This window comes from Penicillium robsamsonii (genome assembly GCF_028829455.1).
Source record: "Penicillium robsamsonii strain IBT 29466 chromosome Unknown utg000001l_segment0_segment0, whole genome shotgun sequence".
NCBI lineage: Eukaryota > Fungi > Ascomycota > Eurotiomycetes > Eurotiales > Aspergillaceae > Penicillium > Penicillium robsamsonii.
Genome location: NW_026643219.1, coordinates 532812 through 548207, shown reverse-complemented (window position 1 = coordinate 548207; position 15396 = coordinate 532812). Strand labels below are relative to the sequence as shown.

Here is a 15396-nt window from a genome sequence, read left to right as displayed (position 1 = left end):
ATGCCATCTCTTCGCAGCACTCTTCTTTGCCTGATGGCTGCTTCCGCAACCGTTTACGCCGAGCGCTTGAGGGTCGTCTGGTCGACCGGTTCCTTTTCAACGATCTCTGGTCCCGCCGGCGGCAATACAAATGGCCGCTTCGAAGGCTTTGCAATCCTGAATGAGGCCGGTGAGGCTATCTACGACCAGGCATATCCTGACGATCATTCCCCCTGTTACAACACCGGCGACGGCCGCGAGTTCACCATTGAGGGTGACTGCTGGGCAACCCCACGCAAGTTTAAATGCAAATCAAACTTTGGAGGTCACCCTGAGACCTGTGAGGTCAAGGACGGCGATGGCAATACCCTCGGTGCCGGCGAGGGACATACCGATACACAATTCATTGGTATCGCTATTGGTCAGGACGCGAGCTGTGCCGTCGAATTCGACTCTGACAGCGACGGGTGCCCTGTCGATGACGGAAACGGCCCTCTTCATGTGACCTCGGGCTGAGCAGCTTTTCGCAGCCGCTCGAAAGATTAGTACCCCTTGCAAATATTGGAACCTTCTTTTGTTATCTATATATATAGATAAAATTCAACTTCCGAACCCAAAGACAATCTTTAGGACACTAGCAAATTGCCCTAAGTACCACGTCGACAATAGATGAAAATACATTCTGGCCCTATCTACGGGGGTCCATCGTGCCAACCTCTGTACAAGCCCACATAAGCAGGAGATTATTCTCCGTTTCGAATTATTTTATGAACTCGATATATGCCTTCTAAAACACTTAGAATATCTAAATTGCTCGTAAATCCCGTAGATAAAGTCTAGTGCTACTGTAAAAACCACTTTGTTATCATCTTTCTATCGGTCCTTTTTACGGTCTTTCCCGTGGTCTTTTAGAATATGACGGCTAGCAATCCTCTAATATTGCTACAGGGGCACATTTGATACGAGCTATCTCCAGACCTTTAAGAGACTACATATATATATATATATATATATATATAAATGTTGAGGGCAGCTGGTTAACCTTCTACCAGCGAAACCCGGTTGGCGCCAAAGGCCTGCGGTGCCTGTCTTCGGAATCCGCCTCCTAAATAAACATGAAAGTAGGGAACTGTATTATATTGGAATCGAAATTCTATCATTAATGTGCAGCAAGTCTATACCCAAATAAAATATCTTCGAGCCATAGTCATCCCTGAGCAATATTGCCATCTCTCCTAAAGCCCGATACTGCTAACGGGGCAACCCCCCTATCAATTCCGCCTTGGTGGGATATGCTGGAGTACTCAGAAAACCAGCAACTCGCCCTAATAGCCAAGGCCTACACTATAGCTCGAAGTTGTCTGTTCTGTACCAGACGTGCAGCAATCAACAGGAAACCACCTAGTAGCAAGGATGTCCCCGAAAATATTGACAGGGAGAGATACCCATATTTTTCAAGTAGAGCACCACCAATAGGTACATTTGCCATAGCACTGCAGTTCGTGTCAGCATCTCGAATTATCATTATCATTTCAAGCATTGGTGGTCATACGATAGAGCTGTGGAACCTGACACAGTCCCGATTGCCAAACCAAGAGTGGTAGAAGTAGCAACCTGGGCGGCACAAGCTTGCTGGAGGGATAAAATGCCCTAGAGATATAGTCAGTATTCGAAGTGTATTATCATTCGAGAATAACTCACTCCAGACGCAAATCCGTATGCAGCGGACCAAATTACCAGACCGGCCACAGATGTCACCTTGGTCCAGCACAATGCAACAACCCCTGCGGATATAGTGGCTATAATGCAGCAGTTGAATTTCCCGTACTTATCAGCAACGATGCCGGGGAGGACTCGGCCGAAGAATGAAGCGCCATTCACAATGGAAACAGTATAGAATGCCAGCGATGTCGAGAAACCCTTCTCAACCGCGTAAGAAGTCGTATAGAAGAACGGCGAGAACATGCCAAAGAATGTAGTGAACATGGCGAGGCACAGTAGCTGTAGCGATGGCTTTCGTAAAAGGGCCACGGTCTCTGCTATGTGACTTTGCGATTTGTCCTTTTCTTCAATGGTATTTTCGTCGCTTTCACGCTTTAAATTGCGACTCTCCACATTAGTTGTAGGCGTCATCGGAGATTTGGCAACTGCGCAAGAGAAGATGAGGCAAGGAATCATGATAAAACCAACGATTCGCATGGTCCAGGGAAAGCCAATATGGGGAGCATTGATCAGTTTATCGATTGCAATGGGCCAGATGACTCCGCCGAGCGACGAACCCGCAAGAACAATCCCCATCGCCGCAGCACGCTTTAATTTGATATATTGTCCGACCAATGCGAGCATTGGCCATGTCACCAGACCCATTGAAATACCGAGCACGACACCCTGGGCGAGTAGAAATTGATAGAATTCTTCGCATAGTGAAATCATCATAAGTGCAAAAACACACCCAAATGAGCCAACATATACCATCAACTGTCAGAGAGGATCATTAACTTCTTTCCCAATCCTCGAGGAAGAGTAACCTTACCGTTGGCCCAAAAATATCAAGCATTGCTCCCGCGCCGACAGACGTAGCGAACAAGAAAAAGATTGCTATGGCCCCGAGCCATGCGATGGTAGATGTGGAACTTGACGATAGCTGATTCTTTGTGTAGTGCTCTTGAAAGATACCGAACGAGTTCATAAATCCCACGGTGCAAAAGGTACACGTAAAGGCGCCGAATATGACCAGCCATGCTCGGGTCCTAGAAGAGTCAGTAATTAGCGATATCATAGCTTAAGCATATTTCACGTACGTGTATTCAGTCGGACTATCTTTCGGTACCATTTTGCCAGTCATTGGGAATCTCAAGGACGGAGAAATTGCTCTGGTTCGAAGCAAAAGCACTACAGGAGGCCATTTTCTTTATAAGAACTCCGACTAATTACATCTGCGAGGTAAAAGATTCCCGCTCGGAGTCTCCGAGCTACTGTTTAGATGCCCGGAGACACAATCGCCGGATGTGGTTTAGTGTCTCGGACAATCCGCGGAATCTCCAGACGAGCTTCTACAAGCTCTCTCCTGCGCAAAACAAACGATGATCCCACAGCCTTTTTGCCTTCGCAGTTCCAACGACGCATGAAATATTTTCAGGAAGATTCATAACATGAAACGAAAACCCGATGATGGGGTCGCCACCCCAGGCTCGAAAAGACCCTCTCGACAAGACCCCGTTTCCTGCGAGTCCTGTCGAAAGAAAAAGCTGAAGTGCGACAGAGGGCTTCCATGCAGTAGCTGCACTGCACGAAAACTGGAATGCAGCTATGGTGGCTACAGCTCGAGCGCAACGCCCGTACGACCTATGTTGAACGGTCGCGTGTCTGAATCACCTCGGACCATGCAGTGGACTCCACAACAGGACACAGAGTCGCAAAACCGCAATCGAAATGAGCCCCTTTTGACAGCCGATTGGCTTGAGACTATTGTTATGGGACACCGCGTCCCGAGTGCAGTCCCCGCCACGCTGAGGGCGGAGCTTTCCCAGCGCCAGGAACCCGAGCGCTCGCCTACACAGCAAAATACTACACCTGGCGATCGATTTCCTGCGATTTGTGAACGGCTCGCCTCTCGTGAGAATCCGGCGACGATTCATCTTCCTTCGTATTTACCACCGCTGGCAGAAGCACTGAGTCTATTTCGGTATTTTTGTAAATATCTTGACTTCCAGTATCATGTCATCATACCCAGTCGTGTGGAGCAACAAATTGAAACAATCTATGACCGTGTTGCGCGAAATGAGACTATAAATATGGCTCATACTGCGCTGCTATTCAGCATCACCGCTGCCGCCTTGTATTACCAACTCCTGATAGAGTCGCCCGAGCACGCGGAACCATTCAGTCAAGAATGCACATTTTTGGCAGGCGCCGGATTGATCCAGAGCAATTATATCCCTTATCCCAGTCTTGAAGGACTGCAAGCGACTATGATTATTGGTCATTATCTGTCCAATATGAACTTTCCCTCTTCCGTCAGTCCTTTATTTGTGCATAGGTCATTTGTGAGTCAAGCCACTAGTATGGGGCTTCATCTTGTGGACTCTCCTCGGGTTGTGGCCGAACGCTCAGCAAATAAATTTGATAAAACTAGTGTTGAACTCAAACGACGGCTGTGGTGGGACTTGGCAACATATGATTGGTACGTTGTTAGAAAGAGACCTTGCCGGTACTATGACTGATGATATCTGAAGGTTAATAGGCTTTTTGAGCGGACCCCAAGAGTGGACCTACTCGATCCAACCTCAGCATATGGTTGTACAAGAACCTCTTAATGTTGAGGATGAGGAAATCGAGCGCAGCGAGAATGGTGTTCCTCTTTCTACTCCAACCGCAATGTCATTCAGTCTATGTCGATTGAAGTTGGCTGTTGTGTGTCGCCAAATAGTGGACGAAACGTCACACTACCATCTCTATGGACAAGAGGTACCTTATGAGAAGATACTCGAGCTCGATCAAAAGCTTCACAAGATATACACAGAGGTTCCCAACTACTTTCGCTTTGACCAAGTCTCCCGGCGTGAGAACTCGGCGCTTTATCGTGAGCGGCCAAATCTCGCGTGGCAGCGAGCTCTAGTACAGCAGGGCTTTCATTCACGGCTATGTCGCTTGCATCGCCACTATCTCGTACGCGGAGCAAAGGACCCCAAGTATTCCTATTCGCATGTCGTATCTCTTCAGTCCGCGCGCAAGGTGCTTGAAGTAAAACGCATTATGGATGAGGAAGAGCCTGTGTTCACACCGCATAGCTCGGTCATATGGGCAGTCATGCACCACGTATTCATGGCAGCTGCCATCCTTCTGATAGATGTGTGTTTCAACTGGGATGACATTTTGGCCGAGAAGCGAAAAGAGGAAGTACTCGACGCTTGTCGAATGCTCAGCCGGGCACAACAATCCTCACCCACCGCACGTGAGGGAATCAATGCCATGATGGGGATCTTGCGAAGGCATTGGAAACACGAAAAAAGACCAAGCTCTCGTGACTTACAGGAACTTTCTGCCTCTCCAAATTTAAATGCCACGAGAGCCATTGCTCCACAGCCAGATATCCCCACACCTGTTTCATTGTGTTCCAAGGGCGTCACGTTTCCTCCGGAATTTTCTAATGGCCAATCGACTGTGGGCCCTTCAGCAGATGCATTGCTTAGTTCAATGCCACTGGAAGACATATGGGCGGAGATGCTAGATAGCAGCGGCAATGTTGAGTGGAATACCCCAGACTGGACTGACTTGCTCACCGAGTTGACAAATGTTGCTTTGCCAAGCGAGTAATAAAAGGTGATTCTCCTGTCTGACTGGGTAGACGATGAAAATATAGCATATATGATTTAGTCGATCATGAGGCTCTGCTAGCAACCTGAGGCAGCAAGGCGCCGACAAAAACCCCTCTTTACAATATGCACTGGCTAGACTGCCGTACCCCTCTGTTTTGATGCTCCAAAATCAAAACAATCATTTGCTTCCAACCATCAACCAGAGCAAACAATACCCAAACTTGAAAGGATGTCCGACCGGATCTCAAATTATACAATGGCTAGTATGGAACCCGACATCCAATCAATTGTCGACCGGATCAAGGCCGGAAAGGCCACACGAATTGTCGTCTTGGCTGGCGCTGGAATCAGCACTAGCGCCGGGATCCCAGATTTCAGATCTCCAAACACAGGCCTGTATGATAAGCTCGCTCCACTACGACTCCCATACCCAGAGGCGATTTTTCACATAAATTATTTCTCCCACACGCCTGAGCCATTCTACGCAATTGCCCGGGCACGTCACCCAGGAACTCTCAAACCGACTGTCACCCATGCTTTCCTGGCACTGCTAGCGAAGAAGAATCTGCTCCATTTTCTTTTCACTCAAAATATTGATGGGCTTGAGCAAGATGCCGGGGTTCCCACTGAAAAGGTTCTCTGGGCTCATGGAAATTGGAAAAGCCAACATTGCTATAAGTGCAAATCGCCATATCCCGATGATCTCATGAACAAAGCGGTTCGAACAGGCGAAGTTCCGTATTGTCTTGAGACCGGGTGCGGGGGTGCAGTGAAGCCAAATGTTGTATTCTTTGGGCAGGCTCTGCCAGCTGAGTTTGACGAAAAGGAGAAAGAAGTCCTCGAGGCGGACTTGATGATTGTCATGGGAACTAGTTTGAAGGTGGCACCTTGCTCTAGGCTGCCAAGTTTAGTGAAGAAGGGAATTCCTCGAGTTTTGATCAACAACGAAAAAGCAGGAGATTTGGGTAATCGAGACGAAGATGTGTGCATCCTCGGAAGTTGCGACGATGGTGTTCGTCAATTAGCTGATGCACTTGGGTGGGCAGAGGACTTGACGGATCTTTGGAATGAAGCAGTCGCTGCTGAGAAAGACGACTCAACATTCGAGGGTGGCCCTAGCCTAGATGAGTGTATTGAGAAATTAGCCAACGGCATGAAGGACAAGATGAAGGTGTCGGATGGGCACAAACGCATGTTGGAGAATCATTTGAACAACAAGTTTGAGCAGATGATAGCCAAAGGCCCTGCACATGTATAGAATATACCTACATTGTGTGTGGCGATTGACTTCTGCTCAACTTTGGAATCGAATTATGCTTAATCCTACTTGGGCATTCCATTAATTTAAGCCATGATGCCACCATGATGTGACAGAATTTCCGTATTTGCAACTTCCTAACTCCAAACTCACAACTTTTGATGCATCCTGACCTAACACCACTTTCCTTTTCATCAAATTCCATCTCTATCGTCCCATTATGCCTTACCATAAGAACGACCTCCCTTATATCCGCCGCTACATCACCACCCACAATACCGAGGGCGAATCAGTATTTCTCTCCCATGCGCAAGTTCCCGACTACCTCCCATCGACGCCAAGTGGGGATGATGGCGAGATTGCCCTGCTATACGCTACGACAACTATGCCAGCCTCGGTTGATGCCGAGGCGGATGTTGCCATGTACGACGAGTTCCTGCATCAACCTCCTGGAATCACAGTGGATGGCGGAACCGTTTTCCGTCTGATTGATCTCCGTCCGGGAAGGGCGACTCCAATGCATCGGACAGTGAGCGTCGACTATGGGGTGATAATTGAGGGGGATGTTGATCTCCTATTGGACTCGGGTGCTAGTCGGCGTATGCATCGTGGCGATGTGAGTGTGCAAAGGGGCACTGCACATTCGTTCCGAAACGTGAGTGACACAAAATGGTGTCGCATGCTGTTTGTGTATTTACCAATGGAAAAGCTGAATATCCAGGGGAAGGATCTGGAAGCTGAGGTATATGATGAGGGATTTGATCAACCAGACAATGAGGAAGGACCTGAATGCGGAGGTATGTGATGGGGGTTGGACAACAGTACGAGAAAGACACCCAGGGGATTTAAATGAGGTTAGGTAAACAACAGCGAAGGTCTTGTCTCCAGATATTTACTCTTGATTAAAAGTATGTCAACAGTAGATCGACGGTGTTTTGTCAGCAGTCAGAATGGCCCCAAAACACTATCCTTGCAGTATTGTCGGGTTTCAGCCCCAGTCTTACCAATCTCATGATTATAAATGGGACCGCACGCCTATTCTATGGAGTTCTTGATGAAGTTCATTTCTATATATAAAGAGAGGAAGTCCCCAGCGTGACTTCTTTTCCATGCTCTTTCATATTATTCACTCGTCGCTTCGAAGACCCTCTCAACTCCTTTTGTCCAATAGTCATTCCAAATACCTAATTCTCTTACCATGAATACTCCAATCCGTCGTGTCATCACAGGCCACGATGCTCAGGGAAAGGGTTATTTCGCTTCCGACGAAATCTTGACACCCTACGATCCCACCTCTGCTCCGGCATTCTCAACCCCAGGGCCTGACTCTGGATTCGGGGTTATCCAGATTCACCGGTCGCGCGGCTTTCCTGTGGATAATATGCGCCAGCTCTCCGATCCGCACAAGACTCTCGTCCCGCTGGCTGACACCAAGGGACCTTCCTGCCGCATTCTTGATCTACCCCCGGCAGATGCAGGGTGGTTCCATCGCACGCTGAGCTTAGACTACGCGGTAGTATTGTCTGGAACCGTCGGATTCATCACAGATGGAGGCGAAGAGAAGATTCTAAATCAGCACGATGTCATTGTCTGCCGCGGCGCAAACCACGAATGGGTGAATAGAGGCAAGGATGTTGCTCGGGTCTTTGTGGTGGTTATCCCTAGTAAGGAGATAGTGACGGAGGATGGGAAGAGATTGGAGAAAACACCTGCGGGCGACATTTATGATCCCAAGGAAGAGGAAGATTAATTTAGGAGATGTACACTTGGGAACCAAAGGTCCAGTTCTATACTTCTCGGAAAAAGCGGAATATTCCGAGAGCTCGGAACACGGAAAGAGCTTCCGACGGAATTAATTCCAGTTCTCCCCGCGCCTTTTCGACATTTCTGCTTTTCCCACATTTGCTTTGAAACATTCGCTGTGACCCTAATCTCACATATTCTACTTGTGCCATTGTTCTACATATTTTTCCCTATATTGTATTGTACTGTCCCACCAATTGCCGCACTCACAGCTGCATAGAAAAATTACCCCACGTCGCAGATCTCTAGTTGACGTGCAGTATGGATCGCGACCAGTTCAAGACTGCGGCTCACTCTGCCATTGATGATAGTACGCGTCATCCTATCTCTGTGAAATTGTCAGTCTCAATGGTGTTCAATCTAACCAAACTTTCGTGCAGTCGTCAAGTACTTCGACAGCGTGCCCGAGCGCCGAGTCCTGCCCGCTGTCGAGCCCGGATACCTTCGCCCTCTGATCCCAGAAAACCCCCCTGATGAGCCAGAGGAGTGGGCGCAAATCCAAGAAGATGTCGACACCAAGATCAAACCCGGCTTGACCCACTGGCAGTCTCCAAATTTCATGGCATACTACCCTGCCTGTGTGACATACCCCAGCATTCTGGGTGAGATGTACTCCGCCACATTCACCGCTCCTGCTTTCAACTGGTTGTGCTCGCCTGCCTGCACCGAGATGGAAACCATTGTTATGGATTGGGTCGCGAAAGCTCTAGCACTACCCGAGTGTTTCCGCAGTACATCAGAGACCCACGGTGGCGGTGTCATCCAGAACAGTGCGAGTGACGCTATTGCAACTATTATTGTCGCCGCACGGGAGAGACGTGTGCGTGAGCTGCTGCTTGCCGAAGGCATGAAGGAGGGTACTCCAGGGTACGAGGACCGCAAATTCGATGTCCAAGCCAAGCTAGTCGCTATTGCCAGTGATCAAACTCACAGCAGCGCTGCTAAGGGTGCTTTGGTTGCGGGTACTCGCTTCCGCGGCGTGACCACGCGGCTGGAGGATAACATGGAAATGACTGGACCTCGTCTCCGTGAGGTTCTTGAGAAGTGCGATAAGGACGGACTTACCCCGTACCATCTCACTATGACCTTTGGTACAACGAATACCTGCAGTGTGGACCGATTTGCGGAGCTCAAGGCAGTTCTGCAAGAAAAGCCGGCGTGGCAGCGTATCTGGGTGCATATCGATGCTGCCTATGCTGGCGCGTCGCTTGTTGCCGACGAGTGGCAGTATATTGCGAAGGACTTTGCGGAGGGTGTTGACAGCTTCAACATGAACCTACACAAATGGCTGCTGGTCAACTTCGATGCTAGGTAAGCTATTCACTCCAATGGTCTGTCGGCAAATTTCTATCTTTGGTCTAACAGTCTTAAGCGTCCTCTTTGTCCGGAATCGCTTAGATCTGACGAACGCATTGGATATTACACCAACATATCTGCGCAACCCATACTCTGATATGGGAACCGTAATTGACTACCGGAACTGGTCTATTTCTCTCGGCCGCAGATTCCGTGCACTAAAGATTTGGTTCGTGATCCGGAGCTATGGTCTCAATGGCATGAAAGCGCACATCCGCAAGACGATCGGGCTTGGTGATCTTTTTGCTGGCTTTGTGCGCGATCGGTCTGATATATTTGAGATGGTCACAAAGCCAGGCTTTGGCTTGACCGTCTTCCGCGTCAAGAACCCCCAGGCTATATCTCACGGGCCATCTGGTCGTGTGGCCAAAGATGAAGTTTCTAACGATCTGACCAAGAAGATCTCTGAGTTAGTCAACGAGCGAGGCGAGATCTTCTTGACCTCTACAGTTGTTGATGGTGTCTGTGTTATGCGGGTGGTGAGTGCCAATACTATGGCCGAAGAGAAGTATATCCGCAATGCCTTTGATGTTATCGTCCGTACAACGGAGGAGGTCCTGCAGGAAAAGAAGTGAATTGGAAGTGATGTGGGATATATAGATACGTGATGATTGATATCACCTATACATCCATATCTAGACTAAATAAACAATCAATTATATCAATAAGACCCATAGATCCTCTCTGTTCAACCTACATTTCCAGCCTTATCTTTTTCCCCCACACTAACAGCAATTGTGGATATCAATCTCGCGTTGAGCACCAACCCCGAGGCAGATTCGGATTTCCCCCCACGCGGGGTGGGCACTACTATAACAACTTCATTCCTGGATAAAATTTGTCGTCATTCATCCTACCCCTTCGATTAGACACCTATACCTAATAAAAATGTCTTCCCAAAAGCCCTCGTAAGTTGGTATACTCTTTACTGTGCGATCAGTACTGAACATCACAGGTATGTCCTCGTCACTGGCGCCACAGGATTTATCGGCGCCCATGTCGTCGACAACCTCCTTTCTCGTGGATTCTCAGTCCGAGGTTCGACAAGATCAAAGCAGAAGGGAGATCAGATGAAGGCTGCACGTCCGCAGTACGCCTCAAAGCTTGATTTTGTCGTTGTGGAAGACTTCACTCAGATTGGTGTTTTCGATTCCGTGATGGACGACATTGACGCAGTCATCCATGTAGCGAGCGTAGGCAACTCACAATTCTTTGTTTATGACTGCCTAAAAGTGCTAACATCTGTCACAGCCCTTCTTCTATGACACCACCAACAACGAGCAGGAGTTGATCTTGCCCGCCATCAACGGAGTCAAGTCAATTCTTTCCGCCTCCGCCAAGCCAGGATCAAAGGTCCAGCGCCTTGTCATGACATCCTCCTTCGCCTCAGTGGTGAACCCAGGCAGCACTCCGGAACCAGGATTCACTTATACTGCCGCGAACTGGAACCCACTGACATACGAGGAGGCAATCGATCCGAAATCCGACTCTGTCACCGCGTACCGTGGCTCAAAGAAGTTCGCCGAAATTGCAGCATGGGAGTTTGTCAAGGAGCACAAAACCAAATTTGACCTGGTGACTCTTTGTCCTCCTATGGTTTTCGGCCCAGTCGTGCACCCCGTACCGACGGTGCAGCAGCTCAACGAGTCAAACATGGTCCTCTGGAGTGTGGCCTCAGGTGCAGATCCACTTCCTATAACGCGGGTTCCCGGTTGGATTGATGCTCGCGACCTCGCTGAGGTGCATGTTCAGGCTTTGCTTACGCCCGAGGCTGGTGGAAAGAGATTTGTGGCTGCTTCGCCGGAGCCGTTTTCGTACGAATATGCTGCGGATATCATTCGCGATGAGTTCGACTGGGCGAAGGAGACTGTGACCACGAATTATAAGATGGGTGAGAAGCCGATTGGCTCTTACGGGATCGATGGCGATACTGTAGCTCGGGAGTTGGGGGTGAAATATCGGCCCTTCAAGGAGACTGTGATCGATCTCGTTGGACAAATTCGAAAGCTCACAGTGTAATGTACCTAGGTATATACCGGCAGGTCATATAGTCATATCAATGGATACCATTTAGCGTAGTGGTGATTCGACGGGGTAGTTAAGTACATGTAGTCTTTTTTTCTAGACAAACAATCATCTGACTGTCGTTTAATCTGGCTGGCCTGTTATATTGTCATGTTTGAATTCTTAGAGCGACTGGTGTACAAAACTAGCAAACATAAATAGTTGTTTACTTGAATTTACTCAAACCCGGATGAATATTGTATGAGGGCTCGTGACGTCAAATTCAAGATGGTGTGATAATCTCGTGCCAATTTTTGTAATCTCTCTCGGCAGCTTAGTTTTATCAATGGATTTATCTCTGCCGCCGACTGAAAACGTACACATCGAAAGATACCTATTCTGAGGTAAGTCTTGGCGACCCTTTTCGGAAGCCCCAGTTTTATGTTTTATGTCATCAAATATGGCCCCGGGGGCAGCCCTGAAGGGCTGAGCCCCTTTTCCACGCGTAATCGTATTCCAAGGTTGCCAGCCCGCCAATCTCTGCGGGGATTATTGCATCCAATGTCCGCTAGAGATAGATCATCAACTGGCTTCCAGCCTTGTTTTCTCCACACGCATTTTCCGTCATTATTCCCCTCCATCACTCACGTCGTGATTGGATTCCCTAGTGGGGGTAGAAGATGGCTGAATTTGTTCTTGTAGCCTAGATATAATAGCTTCGGATTGGTTATGTTGAAAAATGATTGATATCCGCACCCCTTTTTATTTGCGGCACCACCTTAAGCTATTTTGGGATTAGCACCGTTAGCCCCCACTTCCACGTGACTGCATATCTAACATAAAGTGGGGCTCTTCGCAGGGGTCCAACACCGCCCTTTTTATTCTGCCAGTACTGCCGGTACTGCCGGTCTTAAAATAGCATAATTTTTTATCAAATTTCTTCTGTCCAATTCACAATCAATATTGAAGAAAAAAAGCAATGGAATCATATGATTTATCGTCATTTCTATACATTTACTTCATTGGGGACAAATCTTGAGATAGGTCTATTTTCTTCAATATTCCGCTGATCGGAGAGGGCACTAGTGTATCTACGGTAGGCGGTCAGTAGGCGGCGTATGGCCCCCACATAACCCACTATGCGCTGTATAAGGGGAAGATTATATCGAATTACATGGTTAGCCAAGAGGCGCTAACTCGAAACTGGTTTAAACAGGTGTGCCACTAAGAAAAAGGGGTTGTGCATCATCTCGCGTGTCGATAATCAATTCCCGCAACCCCAATGCAACACGCTCATTTTACAAACTCTCGTTTTCAGATTCAGATGGCCAGTCTGCCCTCAATTTTGGCATTTATATAGTGGTTTCGATCGTTTCTTTTGAGGGCCTTTTTTTTTCATGATGACCACAGTGCATGGTTCCAACGATAATAACATCAATCCTTTCGCTGAAAGCTCAACAAGTGACGAGCATGCCGCCCTGAATACTTCCTTCGAATCCGACTCTAGGTCAAGTGGTTCCTATCCTTGTCAATATGAAATGAGCAGTGAGTCCTGTACTCTCTAATTCCTCTGGCCAAGGCTGATATTAACTTCTTATCGTTATCAAGGACAAGCCGAGCTGGCCTCTGCGAACTCAGGCTCAGACAACAACGACATCTTCCATAAAGTGAAAAACTTTCTTCGAAAAGACAAAGCACCGACTCCCGATGACGAAGGCTTGTCTGGTTGGCCCCACCACGGCAGACCCTGCAATGCGATATCCATATTCAGACAACAGACTAGACAGATTCTCAGTCCCAGGATCATCTTCTCAGGTGCATTCGCCGCATCGTCAATCGTTATCTCCGAAACCAAAAGCCCTGCGCTTGTAATATTCATCTGGAACCTCCTTGCTATTGTGCCGCTGTCGATCACTCTCACAGAAGCCACTGAGAGGATCTCTATGGATTTGGGTGAGACCGCTGGCGCTCTCCTCAACATCACCATAGGAAATCTAGCGGAGCTTATCATTTTGTGAGTCCCAACCTTGGAAGTACCATAGTTTCCAATCAATATATACTAACTATATCGTATAGCGTGTAAGTTCGCATAAAGCACCAAGTTGACAGCCTTGAGGCTGAGTGGAAACTAATCTTCTATAGCACTGCTTTGTTGAAAAACAACATCAAAGTAGTCCAATCATCACTCCTTGGCTCCATCCTTGTGAACCTCCTGCTCGTTCTCGGGTCTGCGATCATCGCAGGCTGTATTTCTAAGAGTGATGTGACGTATAACACCGATCTCACACACTCATTTGTGGGACTTCTCAATCTCACAATATCTTGCCTTATGATTCCAGTAAGGCGATGTCTCAAGTATCCTAATTGCATTGGATGCTAATATTGAACCTAGAGCGCTTTCTATGGCAGCGTGAAGAGCGTATCCTCTGCTGATCATATGTCATTATCCTTCAGCAGGGGGGTGTCCATCATCCTCCTCGGCACATACTTCTTATACCTCTTCTTCCAGTTCAAATCACACGCTCACTTGTTCCTCTCTACGCGGCTTCAAGTACCACCGCCAACCGATGATCATGAATATACCGACCTCGAATCGCATCCCACCGAACTCGCAAATGCAACGAGCAGACAACTTCCCCATCTAGAGATGCAAGAGGTGCGATCACGATCATGTTCAGTCGATGCACAGACGGCATCAGCAATGCCACTGTTTCACAACGGTCTATCCGAAGGAAGAACCAGCCTCCACAGACAAACGGAACCCATCGGAGACATTCTCGGATGTTCCTGTGAACGTTACGCTAAAACGTCTAGCCGAATGATATCCGTAACACTTCTCGCCCTATCAACAATTCTCATCGCTATATGCGCCGAATTCTTTGCCTCGAGCTTCTCAACACTCAATGAACAGGGCGTCCTTGGGGAATCATTCGTCGGCTTAATCATCATTCCCATCGCCGGAAATGTTGCCGAAAACGTCACTGCGATTGTTGTGGCCTCGAAAAACCAGATGGATCTTGCCATCAGTGTTTCTCTTGGATCAGCCATTCAAATCGGTCTCTTGGTTTCACCTGCAATGGTTCTTATTGGCTGGGCTCTTGACAAGCCCATGACCTTGCATTTTGACAAGTTCGAGATGGTCACACTAATTGGGGCTGTTATTATGGTCGATTTTATCGTCCTCAAAGGAAAGACCAATTATATGGAGGGGGCTATCCTATGTGCCTGCTTTGCGGCTATTTCGTATGTGTACTCTGTCTATTCCTTGAAGATGCAATTGCTAACATTCTCCATATAGTGTTGGCGCATACTTGCTACCGCTCATTTGAGACGCGTGTCTCAAGAGTGCTAATCCATGGACGGTAGGACGATCTGTTTAAACCTGGGCTTGCTGATTCTTGCCGTATGTCCATCGATCCTTTTTTTAAATTCAATGTAAATAGGAATTGTAGATATAACCATAAAACCGATATCAAAATTCATTTCACCTCAATTTCCCTGGATTGATCGCCTTCATGTCCAGGAAATCCCAGCCGAAGCCACCCATTAAACAAGAGACGCCATTCGGGAAGTAGATATCAGCTTATGGAACATTTTCTTGCTTCTGCCTGAATGACAGCTGCTCTAGGTCCCTCAAGCTTAGGTCGTTTTAGATCGTCGAAAATGTCGCACGACTGC

General features: G+C 47.9%; 9 protein-coding genes across 9 annotated transcripts; 8 read left to right on the top strand and 1 right to left on the bottom strand.

Moving 5' to 3' along the window:
- On the top strand, window positions 1-495 carry N7447_000229 (uncharacterized protein; the record flags this gene model as incomplete). The annotated part of the gene is made up of 1 exon (XM_057224505.1): window positions 1-495. One exon carries the CDS (start codon window positions 1-3, stop codon window positions 493-495), a length of 495 nt encoding a protein of 164 aa, XP_057088521.1.
- Window positions 496-1318: 823 nt separating this feature from the next.
- N7447_000228 (MCT family MFS transporter) lies at window positions 1319-2812 on the bottom strand (the record flags this gene model as incomplete). Its single annotated transcript, XM_057224504.1, has 5 exons — window positions 1319-1472; window positions 1532-1629; window positions 1681-2457; window positions 2513-2729; window positions 2781-2812. The coding sequence occupies 5 exons, from the start codon at window positions 2810-2812 to the stop codon at window positions 1319-1321; spliced, it is 1278 nt and encodes a 425-aa protein (XP_057088520.1).
- Window positions 2813-3131: 319 nt separating this feature from the next.
- Window positions 3132-5295, top strand: N7447_000227 (Zn(II)2Cys6 transcription factor; the record flags this gene model as incomplete). The annotated part of the gene is made up of 2 exons (XM_057224503.1): window positions 3132-4162; window positions 4215-5295. The coding sequence occupies 2 exons, from the start codon at window positions 3132-3134 to the stop codon at window positions 5293-5295; spliced, it is 2112 nt and encodes a 703-aa protein (XP_057088519.1).
- Window positions 5296-5526: 231 nt separating this feature from the next.
- On the top strand, window positions 5527-6555 carry N7447_000226 (uncharacterized protein; the record flags this gene model as incomplete). The annotated part of the gene is made up of 1 exon (XM_057224502.1): window positions 5527-6555. The coding sequence occupies one exon, from the start codon at window positions 5527-5529 to the stop codon at window positions 6553-6555; it is 1029 nt and encodes a 342-aa protein (XP_057088518.1).
- Window positions 6556-6775: 220 nt separating this feature from the next.
- N7447_000225 (cupin domain-containing protein) lies at window positions 6776-7360 on the top strand (the record flags this gene model as incomplete). Its single annotated transcript, XM_057224501.1, has 1 exon — window positions 6776-7360. One exon carries the CDS (start codon window positions 6776-6778, stop codon window positions 7358-7360), a length of 585 nt encoding a protein of 194 aa, XP_057088517.1.
- Window positions 7361-7753: 393 nt separating this feature from the next.
- N7447_000224 (cupin domain-containing protein) lies at window positions 7754-8305 on the top strand (the record flags this gene model as incomplete). The annotated part of the gene is made up of 1 exon (XM_057224500.1): window positions 7754-8305. The coding sequence occupies one exon, from the start codon at window positions 7754-7756 to the stop codon at window positions 8303-8305; it is 552 nt and encodes a 183-aa protein (XP_057088516.1).
- A 314-nt stretch (window positions 8306-8619) lies between these two features.
- N7447_000223 (putative aromatic-L-amino-acid decarboxylase) lies at window positions 8620-10289 on the top strand (the record flags this gene model as incomplete). Its single annotated transcript, XM_057224499.1, has 3 exons — window positions 8620-8668; window positions 8739-9669; window positions 9731-10289. 3 exons carry the CDS (start codon window positions 8620-8622, stop codon window positions 10287-10289), a joined length of 1539 nt encoding a protein of 512 aa, XP_057088515.1.
- Window positions 10290-10602: 313 nt separating this feature from the next.
- Window positions 10603-11733, top strand: N7447_000222 (SDR family oxidoreductase; the record flags this gene model as incomplete). The annotated part of the gene is made up of 3 exons (XM_057224498.1): window positions 10603-10622; window positions 10670-10907; window positions 10966-11733. 3 exons carry the CDS (start codon window positions 10603-10605, stop codon window positions 11731-11733), a joined length of 1026 nt encoding a protein of 341 aa, XP_057088514.1.
- Window positions 11734-13115: 1382 nt separating this feature from the next.
- N7447_000221 (calcium:cation antiporter) lies at window positions 13116-15047 on the top strand (the record flags this gene model as incomplete). Its single annotated transcript, XM_057224497.1, has 6 exons — window positions 13116-13263; window positions 13327-13732; window positions 13795-13797; window positions 13861-14056; window positions 14111-14961; window positions 15017-15047. The coding sequence occupies 6 exons, from the start codon at window positions 13116-13118 to the stop codon at window positions 15045-15047; spliced, it is 1635 nt and encodes a 544-aa protein (XP_057088513.1).
- Between the last annotated feature and the right edge of the window lie 349 nt (window positions 15048-15396).